General features: G+C 49.7%; 1 protein-coding gene across 4 annotated transcripts in view; it reads right to left on the bottom strand.

Annotated features, from left to right (window-relative positions):
• Positions 1-12807: 12807 nt before the first annotated feature.
• The window catches only part of SUSD6 (sushi domain containing 6), a 98758-nt gene continuing 92252 nt past the window's right edge, over positions 12808-19313 (bottom strand). For all 4 annotated transcript variants that reach the window (XM_006932941.5, XM_003987778.6, XM_045060128.1 and 1 more), the window contains exon 6: positions 12808-17000. In XM_006932941.5, coding sequence (XP_006933003.1) covers positions 16975-17000 — 26 coding nt within the window. In that variant the 3' untranslated portion in view covers positions 12808-16974. The remainder of the gene's footprint in view (positions 17001-19313) is intronic.

Here is a 19313-nt window from a genome sequence, read left to right as displayed (position 1 = left end):
AAATCTACAGACTGTTAATGTGGATGAGAACTAACTGCTGATTGTCAAATAAAGGTATAAAACTGCAAAAAAAATAAAATAAATAAGTTAATTAAAAAAATAAAATAAAATAAAATAAAATGGTAACTTCATAGAAAAAAAAAAACCCACCAAAATTAGTAAAACAGAAAACCTAACTAAATCAACAATCATTCAGGAAATTTAACTGGTAATCAAAAGTATCTCCCATCAAAAAGACACCAGGCACATATGATTTTATATGTCAGCTTTATCCAACTGTTAAGAAACGAATAAACTCCTGGGGCGCCTGGGTGGCTCAGTCAGTTAAGCGTCCGACTTCAGCTCAGGTCATGATCTCGCGGTCCGTGAGTTCGAGTCCCGCGTCGGGCTCTATGCTGACAGCTCAGAGCCTGGAGCCTGTTTTGGATTCTGTGTCTCCCTCTCTCTCTGACCCTCTCCCATTCATGCTCTGTCTCTCTCTGTCTCAAAAATAAATAAACGTTAAAAAAAAGTTTTAAAGAAACCAATAAACTCTATATCCTACAAAGTGTTTCAGAAAATTTTAAAAGGGTGAGCAAGCTATTTTGTTTTATGGGGTTAGTATAGTTCTGATAGCAAATAAGCACAAGAAAAATTACAGATCATTTTCACTAAGGAATATAGATGCATAAAATTTTTTAAAAACTGCTGTATTTTATTTATTTTTCTGTATACATTTTTTAAAGTTATTTATTTATTTATTTATTTATTTATTTATTTATTTATTTAAGGAATCTCTATACCCAACCCAGGTTCAAACTCATGACCCCGAGAGCAAGAGTTGCATGTTCTCCCAACTAAGCCGGCCAGGCTTCCCCAAAACTGCTGTATTTTAAGGGGTGCCTGGGTGGCTCAGTCGGTCAAGCGTCCAACTTTGGCTCAGGTCAGGATCTCATGGCTCCTGGGTTCAAGCCCCATGTCTGTGCTGACAGCTCCGAGGCTTGAGTCTGCTTTGGATTCTGTGCTTCTCTCTGTCTCTGCCCCTCCCCTGCTCGTGCTCTGTCTCGGTCTCAAAAATAAATAAACGTTAAAAAAAGTTAACACACACGCACACACACACGCTCCCACATGCTCTTATCACAATGAAGTAGGGTTTAGCAAGGATATAAGGATAGTTTAACAGCAAATACTTCTATCAATATTCAGCACAATGCATTATATTACCGAATTAAAGAAAAATGTGTTACCATCTTCATAGATGCAGAAGAGGCATTTGGTAAAATTAAACATTCATTCATTTTTAACAACACTCGGCACACTAGGGATTAGAGGCGTTGACTACGGTGATGCCCACAGCCAGACTGTGAGGGACACACGTAAACTAACACAGATCCAGTTTCTTGGTACTTGCTGCCATGGGGTGGCTTGCACACCTCAGTAAAGTACTGCCAGGGGCTTGTGTGAAGTATTTTGGGTAAGTTTCAAAACAACATGGTTTTATTTTGGACTAAGTGCTGCCAGAAAGTGGGGGCAGATTTACATTTCAATTTTTTTAAGTTTATTTATTTTGAGAGAGAGAGAGAGAGAGAGAAAGCAGAGGATGGGCAGACAGAGAGAATCCCAAGCAGGCTCTGTACTGTCAGCACAGAGCCCGCTGAGAGGTTCAGTCTCACGAACTGTGAGATCACAGCCTGAGCAGAAATCAGGAGTCAGACACAAGCAACTGAGCCCCACTATATTTCAATTTTTATCGAGGAGGCCCTCTGGACCCCGCCTGTCGTGACTCTCTGCCTGCTGCCCTCTCTACTGGTAATTATGACACCTAGAGCAGGCTTTAAAACCTCCAAGGTGGGGGCCACCTGACTGACTCAGTTGGTCAAACATGTGACTCTTGACCTCAGGGTCGTGAGTTCGAGCCCACGTTAGGTGTAGAGATTATTTAAGTAAATAAATAAAATAAATTGAAAAAAAAAACCCTCCAAGGATAATATTTAAAGCCATGAGACTCCCCATTGAGTCACCATCTTCTGGGCTACGGCCCTTGGGCAGCACACCCCCACCCACACACCCTCGTTTGCAACCATACCAGACTCCCCCACGCTCCCCGACATCACAGCCACTGTCATCCCTCGAGCCGTGGCTCACACTTTCAGCTCTGCCTAGAAGGCCCCTCACCCTTGCTTATCTCTTTCCTGCCTGGCAAACTTCTATTGCTTCTAGACCCAGCTCAAATGTCATGTGCTCTGCACCCCTTTACCCCTGTGTTGTCCCCCTCCTCATCATTCCTGCAGTCTTTCTTTCCTGTCTCTTGTCCTTCTTCGTCCTACATCAATGAAATACTGACCCTCTGGGTGCTAAGGAGTCCAGGGTGAATCAGGAGGCCACAGATCAGTGACAAGACTTACAGAACCACATGGGAAAACCTCAAGGTTGGAGCAGGTCGGCTAGTCAGCTCAGCCAGCCCAGCTTCCGGCACTGGTGGGCACTTTGCAGATGCTCAGGGAACAGCTGTTGGTTGAAAGGAATCTGTTCTGTGTTGAAATGTGTCCCCCCCCACCGCCCCCGCAAATGATCCTTTCTAATCCTAACTCCCCAGTACCTGTGAACATAACCTTATTTGGAAATAGGGTCTTTGGAGATGAAATCAAGTTAAGATGAGGTCACGCTGGACTGGGTAGATTTTAATCTGAATACTGGTGTCCTCCTAAGTAGAACGAAATTTGGACACAGCCATACAGGGAAGGCCTTGAAGGTGGAGGCAGAGACTAGAGCCATCTACAAACCAGCCAGTGACAAAGAAGCAGGAGGAGGCAGGGAAAGTTTCCCCCTCTGGAGCCTTCAGAGGGGGAATGGCCCGCTGATACCTTGACTTTGAACTTGTAGCCTCCAGAACTGTGAGGGAATACATTTCTGTTGCTTTAAGCCATCCAGTTATGGTAACTTGTTTCCGCAGCCCTAGGAGACCAATACGGAGTCATAAACTCCTGAGTCACCTCCCCCCCATCCCCTGCCCCCCACTGCCCTAGAAGGCCGCAGCTGCCCCAAACTCTGCTGCAGGCTCCATCTCCCCCCACCGCGAGCCTCGCCAAGGCCTCCGCTCTGTGACCACCAGAGGACTACCTCCCCATAGACACTAGATGGCGCCAGCGGACTGAGCCCTCCCGGCTCTCAGGGCCCCCAGGGGCTGGTAAAGGGACTCCTTGCAAATCCAAGATGGGGATCAGACATCCAACTTTAAGTTCTTTCCAGAGAAAGTGGCTTTTGTTCTGTCAGAGAGGAAATTGGATCCTCTCCCTTGCAAACTGTCCTGCCAACTCCATCTCGCCCTTCCTCCTTCTCAGCCTCAGAATTTGAGTGGCCCGTTGAGGGCCGCTTTCCCTCTGGTCCTCTGCCACCAGAGGCTGGGGCACCCAGGGCTGGGACGAAGTGCAGGCCATGCCCATGAGGCCCTGAGCACAGGATTCGCAATCGTGATTTGGGGCAAGCCGGCCTGGGTGTCCCAGGTGTGGGGACTACCACCTCCGCAGACGGCGTGGATGTGGGAGGGAAGACAGGGTGTGTGCATCCACTCTGGCTCTTGGGACTCTGTATTCGCCTCCCAACTTGACATCTCCCACGGTTAACGTCCATTAGACCCAGCTCCTTCTCCAGCCTTCCCATCGCAGAGAACCCGCTCCACAATCTGAGAGCCATTTCTGATACTTTCTTCTCTTTCTCCCCGTGTCCTACCCATTGCTGCGCACGGAAGAGCCCGCCTCCAAAGCACGTCTGAGATTTGTCCGTTGCTCCCCACTGCCCCTGCCACCCCCTGGTCCAGGCCACCACATTGCTCACCTGGACTAGCCCCTTGCTACTCAGAGTGGTCTGTGGATCAGCAGCATGGGCACCACCTGGGAGCTTGTTAGAGACGCAGGGTCCCAGGACCCACCCCAGACCTCCTGGACCCGAATCTACATTTCGGTAAGCTCCTCTCGGGTGACTAGGGAATTCTTGAGGCTCGGTGCTGACTCGTCTTTCCGCACCTGCTCTTACCCTCCTCCACCCATTTGAACAGAGTAAGAAGAACCTTTTGGAGACATACCAGATGATTCCACTCCCCTGCTAAAAGGCTTCCGTGGCTTCAGCGCTCTTAGATGACATTCAAGTCTTTATCATGGCCTATGAGACTTGCCTACTCCTGCAGCATGCTTTCACCCCACTCTCCTTCTGGCTCCCAGCCCTTCCTCCTTCTGAGTTCCCGGCAGGCTGGACCTCTAACTGGAACCTTCCTCACCTAGTTAACCCCTGTGCGTTTTTGCATCTCAACCATCACTTCCTCAAGGAAGCTCTGGACCACACCAACGGGGTCCAGCTGACCAGACCAGTTCTCACAGGCAGAGACTGCGTGGATCTGTGCTCCTCTGTATTCCTAGTGCCTGGCACGCAGTAGGTGCTCAACACACTTGCTAATTACTGATGCATCAGAGCAGGCCCATGAGGGTGTGAGTGCTTGTGTTTCCAGAGCTACTGTGACTCTCCATCCCAGGATTATAAGGACCAGGCCAGCATCAGATCTGGTAGAGCCATGGACGCTGTGCCCCCGAGATACCGGATCCCCTCTCTGCACATTGTCCTGCCAATCCCGACCTGCCCTCTGCAACCTCAGTGTTGCAGTTGCTGTGGGGAGAAGTAGGAGGGGGCGGAGCACTCACTGACTTCCTGGTTCTGCCCTCACTGGCAGGCTGTCCTCTGCTCCTCCCACTTCGTCCACAAGTTCCAGTGGGGGCCAAAGACTTCTATTTTCACCCCAAAAGCAATCTCCTGGCTTTGTCCCCCACACCCAAACAAGGGCGAGGACCCTTCCCTGGGTCCTGGCCCCTCACTCCAAGACCTCCTGACCTTCTGCACTGGCCCCTGACTTGCTCTTTCCAATCAAAGCTTGCTTTCATTTCTCTGGTATTCCCCCTTCTTGCCGTAGAGATGTACAGTCTTTTTTGACCCTTTTGTCCGTTTCTCTTACTCTTCTTCACGCGGTCAACCACAGAGCTCAGCTCTCTCGACCTGAACGATCTCCCCAAACACCTGAGCAATACTCTCATCTCTTCCAACTCGCTCAAGCCCCCCTGTGCTCTAATCCCCCAGAGGGCTGCCCTTCCCCCTCTCCCACCAGGACGCCTGCAGGGGTCTCCTGGTTGGCTCTCCACTCCGACCCCTTGTCCACCACCTTCTTCGCTAATATATTATGTTCAGACCACATCATTCAGTCTTCAAATCCTTCAGTAGCTCCCACTTGCCTGGGGAATCCTGTCTGCATCCCTAGTGTGACAAAGTCCTGCTGGGTGTGGGCATACCCCCTGAGCTGCTTCCCTCACTGGCTCCCTCCACCCTGGACTCCTGTCCGTTGCCTGGATAGGTCAGTGTTGTCGGGGGAGAGCCTTGGCCGGACACCCTATTGTGAGACTGGATGTATGAGTTTGCTAGGGCTGCTGTAACAAAGTACCACAGACCAGGTGGCTTAAACAACAGAGATTATTTTGTCATAGTTCTGGAGGCCAGAAGTCCTAGATCGACGTGTCAGCAGGGACCCATCATTTGAAGACCATGAGGGGAGGATGTGTTCCAGGCCTGTCTCCTGCACTTGTGGATGGCCATCTTTTTCCTGTGTCTTCACATCCTCTTCCCTCTCAATGGGTCTGTGTCCAAATTCCCTCTTCCTATAAGGACGCCAGTCAGTTTGGATTAGGGTCCACCCAAAGACCTAATTTTAACTTAATTACTTCTTTAAAAAAATTTTTTTTTAATGTTTTTATTTATTTTTGAGACAGAGAGAGACAGAGCATGAGCAGGGGAGGGGCAGAGAGAGGGGGAGACACAGAATCCGAAGGAGGCTCCAGGCTCTGAGCTGTCAGCACAGAGCCCGACATGGGGCTTGAACTCACAAACCACTAGATCATGACCTGAGTCGAAGTCAGACGCTTAACCGACTGAGCCTCCCAGGCGCCCCTAACTTAATTATCTCTTTAAAGACCTGATCTCCAAATAGGATTTCGACATACGCATTTTAGCGGGGAGGCAATCCAATTCATGACACCAAAGATCCCAGGAAATAATTATTTTCTCAGGGAAAGAAGATGGAAATAACGGGCAATGAGCATGGTTTATTATCCTTAAACAAGGCACTGCAGGGAGCTGCGTGTTCCTTCCCAGAAGGCAGATTACTAATTTGGAACAAGAGAAAAACATCAGATAAATCTGCAAAACTTCTTGTGAATATTCCTTCTGATCCTAGGTAATACACATTTTGCTTTTTAAGAAATAATTTTTTGAACGGGTATTATAGTCACTTGCTTCAAAACCCAGAGTCACACAAGGGGTAAAAGATGATCCTTCCTCCCATGTCACTCTCCTTTCTCAGAGGCACTTCATGCTTCCTGTATCAGGAGTGGTCCTCTGTACATAGAAAAACGTGCACATTGACACATTTCTCGTCATCTCTTTTTTGTACACAGATGATAGCATTCATGCACTTGTTCTGCACTTGGCTTTTCCCATACGACAGTGGATTCTGTAGATTGGTCCAGAGCTGGGACACCTGGGGGACTCAGTCAGTTAAGCATCTGACTCTTGGTTTCAGCTCAGGTCACGATCTCATGGTTCATAGGTTCCAGCCCCACATTGGGCTCTAGGCTGACAGTGCAGAGCCTTCTTGGAATTCTCTCTCTCTCTCCCTCTCTCTCTGCCCCTCCCCTGCTTGCACTCTCTGTCTCAAAAGTAAGTACATAAACTTAAAAAAAAAAAAAAAAGATTGGTTCAGGACTATTATATTTGCTTTTCCATATCCACTTTGTATTTGGATGTATCATATGCTGCAACAAAACGTTCCAGGCCCATCTTGTGATCTTCCCTCCCCAGCTCTGAATCAGCCATTTCTCCAAGGACTCCTGGTTCCTTTTAGTGGCAAACGATATTTTAAAAGTCAAGATCTTGGGGAATCTGAGGGGCTCAGTTGGTTAAGCATCTGACTCTTGATTTCGGCTCAGGCCATGGTCTCATGGTTAGTGGGTTCGAGCCCCATATTGGGCTGTGAGCCGACAGCGTGGAGCCTGCTTAGGATTCTCTCTCCCCTCTCCCTGCCCCTCCCCCACTCTCAAAATAAATAAACTTAAAAAAATAAATAAATAAAAGCCACGATCTGAACTCTAGGTATGCTCTCTGTAGTCGAGGTGTCACTGCTCCCAAGCCCTCTGGGGACAGCTAGGGAATATCTGTGTGTATGTGTACATGTGAACATGCACTGTGTGTATTTATTTCTGCAGCTATTTGAGTAGATGGTATATATCATGGGTCCCCACCAATACCTCCAATTCCAATCTGACACAGCGGGGTTGGTTATTTTGTTTCCCTTTCTGATTTTGTAACTCTGCTCCCACTTACCGGCTTCAGAAAGGACTTGTTCAGTAATAGGAGGGACGAGGAACTGCATTATAATGTGATGGTTGTTGCCAAATTGCCCTGCAAAAAGAATGTACCCATTTACACCCCCACCAGATATTTTTAAGCTTTTTCTTTTGCAGGTATCATAGGTGGAAAATACTATTTCTGGTGTTTTAACATGTAATACTTTTATATGATAGCTTGCTCATTTCTGAATGTTTCTTTTTTTTTTTAATTAATTTATTTGAGAGGTTGGGGAGGGGCAGGAGAGAGGCAGAGAGAGAATCCCAAACAGGCTCTGTGCTGTCAGTACAGAGCATGATGCCGGGCTTGATCCCATGAAGCGTGAGATCGTGACCTGAGCCAAAATCAAGAGTCAGATGCTTAACCCTCTGAGCCACCCAGGTGTCCCCACTTTTGAATGTTTCTAATGACAAATCAAGAAACTTGGCAAGAGTGTTGTAGTTGGATGTAACTACTGTCCTTCCACTTCTGCCCTAAAGAAAACAATAGAAGGGGTAAAAAACCAAAAAACCAAAAAACACCTCTCGGCTTTGGAATTAATGCCTGGTCGTTGCTGGCAGAAACTTGGTTGCAAACAGTGGGTGTCCCTTCTGTCGCCATCCCAAAGAGCAAGTGAATTGGCCCTGCGTTGGAAACTTGAATTGGTCATTTCTGAAGACTCCCCTTGCTGGCAGGGGCCAGGAGCTGGTGGATTGTGACAGAAAATCTGCTATGCTCTGTTTTTGTTCAGGATAGACTCTGGGACAGACAGTCTCTAGATACTTGTCTCTGGGTGTGCTGAAATTTCTTTCTTGTGATTAAAATAATTAAAGTTTAGTCAATCCAAAGAAGAAAGGCATTTCTTATTTTGGTAGATCTTTGGTATTAGGTTGAAATTGCCCATAGCTGACCTTTTTCATTAACCTGCAAAAACAACAACTTTGGATGATTCTAATTTTATATGCTGGTATTTTGATCTATGGCCTAACAAGTCCCCTTCCCACTTACTTCCTTACCTGTGTTGTCGAAACATAATCCATCCTTCATGATGTAAAGTGAATGGCACCTTCCCTGGGAATCTTCGCTCATCCCGAGAAATGAAGTCTTCCTCCCTCCTCGCTACTCAGGCACTGTGCTGGTGCTCCATTAGACTTTTTAAATGAAATTTTAGGTAGCTGTTTAGTCTCTTTCTCCCTATTAGTCTGCAAGCTATTTGAGGACAAAGGCTGAGTCTTGCTCATTTTTGTGCCCCTGGAATCTAGTACCAGGCTTTGTATTAAGTAGATCCTAAAAAAAAAAAAAAAAAAAAAAAAAAGTTTTTTAATTTTGTTTTTAATGTTTATTTAATTTTGAGAGAGAGAGAGAGAGAGAGAGAGAGAGAGAGAGAGAGAGAGAAAGCATGAGCGGGGGAGGGGCAGAGAGCAAGGGAGACCCAGCATCCCAAGCAGGCTCCAGGCTCTGAGCTGTCAGTACAGAGCCCCATGCGGGGCTTGAACCCATGAGCAGCGAGATCATGACCTGAGCCAAAGTTGGACGCTCAACCGAATGAGCCACCCAGGCGCCCGCCCCCCCCCCGCCCAATTTTATTAAACAAATGAACAAATGATTGGAACATGAGTAAGGACAGTCTTCCATCCCACAGACAGGTTACACTAGAAGTCCCTACAAGTGTTTGGAACCCGGATGCTCAAGGGCTTTGGGACCACCCCAGAAGCCACAGCAGCCCTCATGCTTGGTAGTTAGTTGTGTTGAGCCATAATCCTTCCATCACACACCCCAGATCACCCCCAGATGTTCAGCCCTGGCCCCCCAGGATTAACCTGTGAACAGGCTGCCTTTGCTGGAGGCCGGGTTACTTGCTCCTCCAGGGAGGCTGTGGGTAGGGAAGTCCATATTTGCCAAGCCCTCTGCAGTGCCCTGCCAAATGGAGAATCATCTACTACCCCGGGCTCAGGAATAGGTAAAGCTGCCCCACATGGGCTGCACAGGACATTCCTTTGTTGTGAAATTTTCTGGGTCCCCTGGGGCATCATGGGAAATCTGAAATGCCAAATAGCTGTTCACCTCTTGGCATGGGATGGGACGGTCCCTAAGCCCTGCCATGTTCCTCTACCACTAGGGAGCTTAGGGGAGTGACCTATGTATGTATATCTATCATCTATGTGTCTGTCTATCTATCATCTATCAATCATGTATCTATCATGCATTATTTAGAGGGGAAATCACAGTTTTGACTTCATCTCAAACATGGACATCTTGGACGCCAAACCTGCACAATTTTCAATGTCTTCTATGTCTTGTTATAAAGAGTAGGCAAACCATACTTTAACTTCAGGAATAATGACACAAGTGTAAATCAAAACAATGCCATTTTCTTTCAATTGGCATATTTTTAAAAACGATAATCCCCCATGCTAGCAGGGCTGTGGGAAAACACACACTGCCAATGAGAGTATAATTTGGAATAACTTTCTTGGTGGGCAATTTGAGATATAGCAAAAGCCACTAAAATGTGGATTTCTTTTGATCTAGCATTCCATTTCCAGTAGTTTATCTCAAGGAAATAATTTAAAATACTATCAAACCCTTGGTTATTAGAATTTTTTTAAAGTTTTGGTAATCCAAATGTCTAAATTACCAATAGGATGGAAAACTGCAACCATTAAAAATTATGTAGATGGATGTTTTATGAGATTAAAGTAGACTGTGAAGATTAAAAAATCAAAATACTATTTAAAAATGATCTTCTTAGGGGTGCCTGGGGGGCTCAGTCGGTTAAGTGTCTGCCTTCAGCTCAGGTCATGATCTCACGGTTCGTGGGTTCAAACCCTGCACTGAGCTCTGCGCTCACAGTACGGAACCTGGAGCCTGCTTCCCCTCTCTCTCTGCCCCTCCCCTAATTGTGCTCTCTCAGTCTCTCAAGGATAAATAAACTTAAAAAATAATTTTTTTAATGATCTTTTTAGGGGCGCCTGGGTGGCTCAGTCGGTTGAGCGTCCAACTTCGGGTCAGGTCACCATCTGGCAGTTTGTGAGTTGGAGCCCCTCGTCAGGCTCTGTGCTGACAGTACAGAGCCTGCTTTGGATCCTCTGTGTCCGTCCCCCGCCTCCACTCTCTCTGCCCCTCCTCTGCCCCCACGATCTCAAAAATAAATAAACATTAAACAAAACATAAAAGTGATCTTTTTAAAAGAGGAAACTATATTTAGGCATAGAAAAAAGAACCACATTACCAGGAGGTGGTAGGTTTTCTCAGTTTTCTGAAGTATGTGTTACTTTCGCATATTTTAAAATACTTCCACGTGATCGATCGGAGAAAGACCTACCTGAGAGGTTACTACTTTTGTTGTTGTCCAGGGCTCTCCGCTTTCCAGACGGAGAGGTGGGGGGTTCAGCAGCAGGGCAGGAAATTCCTTTTCTCTCCTCCCACCACCTTTCCCCACCTGCGGCAACCACTTCAAAGCCAGCCCTCCCCACAAACACCCCCCCCCCCAGGCTCTGCAGGTTTTGTGGCTTTTTGCCTTTGTCCTCCCTCATCTGTCTTTTAAGAGAAAGGTAACAACTCCAGGTTGACCCCACGTTGGAGAGTCTCCCTTCCCCAGCATTCCTTACCTGATGGGACACGTTTCTGCCGGTTTTCCAGTGACAAAGAAGGCTTATCTATCAAGGAAATAAGCAGTCTTTCCTCTTCATATATGTTTTTTTTTCTCGCGGAGGAACAATTCCTGCCGCTTTGTGAACGAATTTATCATGGTCTGCGGAGCTGAAATGCCCCCTCTCCCTACACTGCTGGGCACCTGCCGTTCTTTGACCCTTAGGTCATCTGTTATCCTACTGAAGGGTGTGCCATTTCCCTGCCATGCCATGAAATTAGTTTTTCCTCTGCCTGAAGCTCACTGGTGGGAACAGAGACTGAAAGGCAGAAGGAGGGCAGTAAGGGCCTTGGGAGGCAGGCAGTGTCAGATGGGTTGGGAATGGGACAATGGGACAGGGAGGGGAACACTTCAGCAGAACTACCTGGGTTTGAATTCAATCCTGACCCCACCTTGGGCAAGTTAATCCACCTCTTTATGCCTCGGTTTCATTATATGTGGCCTGGAGCTCTGAGCGATAAGGGCATCTGCCTCGTTGAGCCGCTCTGTGCCCCTGGGGGTACACACACCGAGTGCGTAGAACTCTGCCAGGTACGCAGCGAGCAAGTATTAGCTGTTACCACCATTACTTTCAAAAGCTGGCAAAGCGTTCTTCCCTTCACCTCCTTACAACTAATGGCAGTGATGTTTGTGCGGACCCTACTGAGGACTGGGGTGGAGACTTGGCACAGATGCTCCTAAAACGTTTTCCCGACACTTTTAAGTATTAGAGAAACACATCCTGACCGTTACCCCAGGACAACGTTGAGAGCAGCCTGATCTAAAAAAAAAAAAAAAAAAAAAAGGTGGCCTGATTTTCTATCCCACAGTGCCCTCCTCTTCCCTCTTCTCACGCCCTTACCACCTTTTGTGATTGTTCACTGCTGGCCTCTCCTACCAGGCAATGACGTCTCCACCTCTGTGTGCTCTGCCCTCTGGTCTTGAGATCTCCATCATTCCCCGCCCCAGACCGTGTCTTCTGCCTCTCCACCTCAGGGAAGGGGATGGCTAGCTGCTCAAGGTGCCTTCCTCCCAAGACCGACTTCTTAAGTGGTCTCCAGGTAAAGTACATTTTATCCCCCTGAACAGTCTTAAGCAAGGGGGAGAGCGTCCTCCCAGAAAAGTGGAGCTTACTACATTATTCTGTTACTTAACACTGTCCAAGTGCTTCCGGCTACCCTGAAGATGAAGTCAAACTTCTCCACTCCTTGCTTGGAGGGCCTCCAGGACCCAGCCCCCGCTGCCCTCTCCTGCCCTGTGCTGAGCCACTGTCCCCCCAGCCCTGTGCCCCTTTTTTTTCCTTCCTCCACTGAATGTGCCTTCTGCTGCCTTGGCGTCCACGCATGCGTGGTGTCCCGCCCTTTAGCCTGGCGGTACGGCCCTTCCCAACACAGCTTCTTTGCCCTTCCATCCAAAAGATGCTTCCTGTGCCCCACCCAGCGTGGCTTCCCTGATCAGCGCTGCACGCTGTGGGGACGGCCCGCCCTCCCAGGGCAGTAACTGTGCCCGGGTCCCAAACGCAGGGGCCTGCTCGCTGCCGAGTCCCAGTGCAGCACAGGGACTGGCACACTGAGAACGCCTAAGACCGGTAGTGTGCTTCCACTCCGGTTTGGGGCCTCTCCCCGATACCGTCTGCCTCTCCCTGTCCTGTCTCCTCTTGCTAGGCAGCCCCTCCCCAGAGCTGGTGCTTCACCACTTCAGGAACTCCTGCCACCTAGGCTTTTCCTGCTCGAGGGTTTCTATGAAAACTTCCTGGAAGGATCACATCGCTCACAACTGCCTTCATAAGAACCTTTTTAATTATTATTTAGAAATGCAGTTATATACATAGAACAATTAAAATTAAATTAAACTTTGTACAAATATTAAAATACTATCTTCACACCCACCGCAATGTACAGGATACCAAAAAATATATAAAATAAAATAAAGCAAACCCAAACTGATTGAGGGACATCCTGCACAGAGTCAATGATGCATGTGTCGTTTGAAACCATCATCTAGGAGTACCATTCTACAAAGGATTCCACAGTGGTGTGAAAAGAAGCCAGGGCGGGGTGTGGTAGGCCGCCATGCAACCCGCGTCCATCTCTCCTCCGGCCTGGCAATCTGAGTGCTGTGCCCCTCCGTTCCCTCCAGCCAGCTCTGCTGTCAGACAGAGGGCTCAACCTCGGGGTTTCCATTCAAGATTCTTCTAGGTTTTCAACTGGAAATTAAGAGCGGCAGCTTCCCAGCAAAGCCGAGCCTGTTGCCGTTCCCTGTTCAGGGAATCAGCTACTCTACCACTCAGTCTGTGCTTCGGCCAAGCAAAGTCTAGTTCAGCCCCTCCCCGGGCCCCAGCAAAGACTGGCCCTACGTTGAGAGCCGGGAGTCCCAGAAGCCCTCGGCCTCACTGTCCTCACAAGCACACGGGGACTTAAGCCTGTGTAGCACTTCTCTTCCGGGCCCTTTATTCTCTTTCAGGAGGAAAGAAAGGCAAGGATGTAGAAGTGTTTGCAGCATATCCCATTCTCTATGTGAGGATATCCCTGTGAACGGAGGAGACACTGCCATGTGGCCAGAACTGGGAGGCAGGGGAAAGGCCGAATGCCTGTGGATCCCTGTGCCAGCACTAAAGAAGCAGGAAAAGTCTACCTTTGTCTGTCTTGCCATCAGGCTTCTCCACAGAACTTTAAAGCTGGGGGGGGGGGGGGGGGGAGGGAGAAGGGAGAGGAGGGGGAGGATGAATGGAGAAGACAACATTAGCTTAAGTTCTGTTTGCAAATGGAGTGTTAGTAGAATGCACACTGAAGTGCCTTATAAAGCCAAAAGAACTCACAAAGTGGCTGGGACTCGGTCCATTTCACAGTTCACACCAGTGAGATGGGAACACGGCACACAACATTCAGAAATGGCAAAAGAGAGAGCCTATCCGCTAAACTAAGGCATTGAAAGCGACGGAAACCTTAAGTGATTTTCACCACATACTGGCCCTTGAAAGTCGCTGGCAAGTCAGCAGGATAGAAAACCACTGAGTCAGCTCATGTGTGCAAAAAGACACTTTTAGTCCTTTGGTGCTGGCTACCCTCCTGGACAAGCCCTCTGCTGGACTCCCCTAGAGGTGAGCCTGAGAAAGCCAGGGCCGTGGTTTTCCCACCTGCTCCGGGATCCTTTGGCAGCCTCCTGCCCAACAGCCTGCCACCTGCCACTGCCCTGGTCTCTCAGCCAGGCCCCACTTCAAGGCAGCTGTGGAGTCCCTAATCCCTTGAAAGGGACAAACCCCAGAAGCTCTAGAAACAGCAGCACCTGGCTGATGGCTAAGAAACTGCTTCAGAGAAGAGAACTGCGAGAGAAGAAGCCAGCAAGGATGTCAGCTGCAATGGGAGGCCTGGATCCTCCCCCGACAAGCCCCGGGAGGTGGGAGGTGGGAGGTGGGAGCTGGGCCTCAGCAAAGCCAGGGACAGAGGGGACAGGAGAGAGGTGGCAAGGGTGTGTGTATGCTAGGTTCCCATTTATCCAGACTTTCTTTCCCACCAGGTAGGCAAGTCTGGGCTTGTGATCCGCAGGACAGTGTTAATGGTGGGCAAGGTGGAAGAAGGCTTCAGAAGAAAGGCTTTTCATTTTTCATTTTTTCCCCCAAGGGCTAAGTTCGTCACCTACTCGGCTGAATAAACCTCAAATAGCATAATCTCTTAGGGAGGGAAAGATCCAGAGTAATGATATAAAAAAGGGTAAGATCTTCCATTTTTAAAAATATTCTAGACTAGAATTCAGGCTGCAGGCTCAACAGTGAGACTTTGGATTCCGCCCCCAACCCCCGCCCCCCACCGCCATTTGTCCCTGCTGTCTTTTCTGGAGGAAGACAGGGCACCCCTGTGGGTAAAGGAGGCAACTAGGGTCTGTAGGGACCCTACCCTCCAGATGGGCCCCGTGCCAGCAACCGCTGACAGGCACATCTCCGGAAATGGCCTCTTTGGAGGCAAGGGCAGGCCCCCTGGTCTGCAGCATGTCCCTCAGAGGCTTCTGTGTTCCAGCACCTTCACCAACCTGCTCTGTATGGAAACACGCCAGCCAGGGCTCTGCGCACAGCACGTGAGGGCTCCTGGGTGGGGAAGGGGGGAGGTGTGGGGTTGCCCGCAGGCCCAGAAGGCACTGCCCTTACCCTGAGCGAAGGAAGACTACAGTGGCGCCAGGAGGCCAGGAGCGGGCAGGTGGTAAAGTGCGTGTTGAGAGTGGCGCGGGAGGCTGAGAGGAGGCCATTCCTTTTAATCTTCGCGGCCAACCACGCCTGGAGCTACCCTGTTAGGTCAGGTACTGAAAATAAACTGGGTTCTTTACTGTTTTCACCATCCCAAACAGAGCGGCTGGGGAGCAGCAGAGGTACAGGTGGGCTCAGCTACAAGTCTCCCAGCCCCAGCGCTTCAAAAACAAAACAGAAACAAGCATTCTTTAATGCCACGTCTTTTGAGGATGACAGTAGCCTGGCTGAGCTCTGCCACCCCAGCCCTGGTCAGCATTCACACGTGGCAGAGCGAGAGCCCCCAGCAAGAGCATCTGGGAGCACCGAGCCCACCCGCTCCGACTCCAGGACCCGGAGCCAGGCTGCTTCGCAAGCATTCACCCGCCGCAGACCAGCAAGGGGGATGTACAGGAGTGTCGGCCCCTCCCCCAGGTGCCAGGGACTCGCTGGTGGGCTGGCGTGTGGAAGGGTGGCAGGGGGGCCAAGGGAGAGAGCAGGGACTCGCTGGTGGGCTGGCGTGTGGAAGGGTGGCAGGGGAAACACAAGCAGGAAAAGCAGCAGTGCAGCAAGCAGCAGCACGCTTCCTGGGCACAGTTACTAAGGCACGTGACTGTGGTGACGAGGACCCTCAGGACCGGGGCTGGAGCTGCCTGCAGCTGCCTGGGGACTCGGTCTGTGCCTCTCAGGCTCCCTTCCGTCACCACGAACCCAGAACGGGGCAACGTGCCCCAAATGCCACTGGCCACACAGACCTTCCGTGGCACCTCAGCAACTCTCCCATCCCAGCGATGATTCACCTCGGGCCCCTGTGGGCAGCAAGGAAGCTGGGGCTGCCAAGGACCAAACCCAGGAGGCAGCAGGCCACTTCCCCTCACACTCCAGTGAAACAGAAAAGACCAAGGCCAGGAAGGCCGGTGCTAGAAGTAGGAAGTGAGAATTTGCATATTAGGAAGACAATCACCCATCAGCCACCTTCCTTCCCTCCCTCAGGATCTTCTCAACGCTTCTCAGAAACTCAACAGGGCCAGGGGCCAGAACCTCTGAGCTGGACACCTGGGTGCTGGGAGAGCTTTGGCGTGATTTTCCACATCCTCCAACCTCAGCCAAAGAAATGTGCCACGGGTGTCAACCCAGGGCAGGCCCGGGCACCCACATCCTTGCCCTAATTAGAGCCACTTTTGGATCTGCTCCTGCTAAGGGCAGTGGTGCCAGCCCTTAAAGGTGACAGGCCAGACCCAGACCCAGGCCTGGCCCTCTGTGTGCCGGAGGGCAGCAGTGCAGCCACCAAGGCTTGTAGGACAGCAACAAGCCTGCATGATAGGGAAACCGAATGGGCTGGGTGGGGGAAGGCACGAGTAAACACAGCGGCTCTCAGGCCCACGCAGGCTGGTGGGGTCTGCCGCCAAAGAGCTGGCTGGAGGGGACCCGGAGGGCTCAGGGAAAGGAAGAGTTCAGTCCAGCACATTCAAATGTCTCCGACACAGATGGGAAGGCTGGAGTAGGCAAAATGCCAGCTCCTCCAGCTGTCCAGCGGGCAGATGGCGAGAATCATCTTGAGTTTCCAGCAAGGTGGGCCTGGAGGCCCTCAGAGATACAGAGATACACAGATACACAGGTGGCAGCTCAGGTATCCGGGTAGGGTGGCTGGAGTATGGAGTACTCAAACCCACAGGGAGAGGGAAGAGGGGCAGAGAGGACCGTTGCAGAGAGGAGAGGCCCGTGGCAGCACTCATGCTTCTTTCAACAGCGGGATATCTGCAGGAAGAGAAGGAAGGAAAGCACAGTGGTTACCCTGCTGGGTCTCTCTGCAGCACGTCTGATCCCACTGCATGCTTCCCATGCAGGCCCTGGTCTGAAGAAACAAAATGCTTCACTCATACCTTCTAGAGGAGTCTACACCCTTCGCCCCTTCTTTAGGCCTTCCTTGCTCATCTCTCCCCCTACCTGTGTGATAAACTCTGAATGTTTAGTATTCAAACCCCCTCTGGTCCCACCGCCTTGAATCTCCTGTCTGCCTTGACTCTGCTGGTCTAGTTGCTTCTCTTTCTACCCTTAATCTCACCCTATGAGGCTGCTGAGCCCTGCTTAGGTCCTACCTCCTCCTTAGAGGCAATCACCAGCTGTGTGATACCGAATAACTCACTTCCTTCCCTGGGTCTCGGGTCTCCTTTTATGTCCATCGGGTTACATGGATGCCTCATGGTCCTGATTTCCTATGGTGCTGTCAGCTTCAGACAGCACAGGCAGTCTGCAATGACCGATGTATCTTGTTTTCTGTGCCCCTCACACTGACACAGACCCTACAACTCCTGGTTCCATATTTCTTTAAAAAAAATTTTTTTTTCAACGTTTATTTTTGGGACAGAGAGAGACACAGCATGAACGGGGGAGGGGCAGAGAGAGAGGGAGACACAGAATCGGAAACAGGCTCCAGGCTCTGAGCCATCAGCCCAGAGCCCGACACGGGGCTCGAACCCACGGACCGCGAGATCGTGACCTGGCTGAAGTCGGACGCTCAACCGACTGCGCCACCCAGGCGCCCCTCATATTTCTTGAATATAGGCCCGATCTTCCCAAGACAATCCATGCAGGCAGACAGCATGTTTCAAATTACTTTCTATCACCTCAGAAATCTAACTGGCACCAGACACAAGATAGGTTCTCAAAAATGTTCGTTCAATAAATGGAACAAAGCAAGGTACTGAGGAGAAGAAGGGAGAGGAGCAAGCACCATCAGGGCTCCTTAGCAAAGACAAGGGCTGAGAAGTACACTTGGGACCTGTGTCAATACATACAGACACACAGGGGCGCCTGGGTGGCTCAGTCGGTTAAGCGTCCGACTTCAGCTCAGGTCATGATCTTGTGGTTCATTGGTTCAAGTCCCAAGTCGGGCTCTGTTGACAGCTCAGAGCCTGGAGCCTGCTTCAGATTCTGTGTCTCCTCCTCTCTCTGCCCCTTCCCTGCTCACGCTCTGTCTCTCACTATCTCAAAAATAAACATTAAAAAAAACTTTTTAAAAAATGTACAGACACATAACATGCATAGCTGGCTGTCCATTGGGTCACTGGCTTCCACCTTTAAACTCAGGTCAATTAGGTAATGGCCCCTTCCCAGCTCTATATCCCACCAAGAGGAAAGAAGGCATGCTGTTGATTCAGGAAACTCCTAAATATGATCTGCATTCAAGAATTTTCAACTTCTCTGCTTTCAGATACTCTCAAACTCAGACATTAATGGCACCCAGGACCTCCAGGGCACATACGTCTTCCTCACTGGTTTTCGGAGGGGCTTGGTAAGTGCAGAAACCTACTGTCAAAAGGGAAACCTCTAGGTTTAGCCTGCATCCTGAAAAGCACTAGGGTTTCATATAAAGATATTTTTTAAAGTGACAGAGTCAATCCCGATATTCGATTCTCCAGGCCCCAGAAGAGGCAGGTAGGTCAGGAGTTGGCAATTTCCTTCTATGGCTGGCTTGCCACCAAGAACCCAGAGTCACCTGAGAGGTAGCATGGCACTGTGGGGTTCTAAGCACGGGCTCTAATCCCAGCTCAGCTACTACCAATGGGCAAGTGACACCTTCTCCGGCCTTAGTATCCTGATCCGTAAAATAGGGATGGTAATAGTATCTACTTCTCAGGATCGCTGTGAGGTTTAACTGACACAGTGCAAGAAAACCAACTAGCACAGGACTTGCATAGTCCTGTTGAAAATGAAACTGCTGAATCCCGGGCAAGAAAGACTGGCTCCAGTTTTCTCTGTAACATGACCCCATACCTCTTTGTCACTCCTGTCCTTTCAGGAACATAAAAATTATCACAAGAGAACAGACCCTACTCCCGCCTCCAGCCAGCTGTCCTCTCTTTGATTTAGCACAGGCCTGTGACCACAAATAGTTTTGGAAACTCTAAACTACGAAGATTCACAGACAACAGTCAAAAGTCTCCTACACAGAGCCCAAAGCCCTGCCGGGAACTGAGGGTGAGGCCTTATTCTGCAGGCTAATCCCCCAGGTATTATCTTCCTTTGCCTCCAAATACCCAATTATGAGAGAGGCTCACAGTCCCTCCT

Source organism: Felis catus, chromosome B3 (genome assembly GCF_018350175.1).
Source record: "Felis catus isolate Fca126 chromosome B3, F.catus_Fca126_mat1.0, whole genome shotgun sequence".
In the NCBI taxonomy this organism is placed as follows: Eukaryota; Metazoa; Chordata; class Mammalia; order Carnivora; family Felidae; genus Felis; species Felis catus.
Note: the sequence above shows the minus strand (reverse complement) of the source record. Positions and strands in the feature narration are given on the sequence as shown.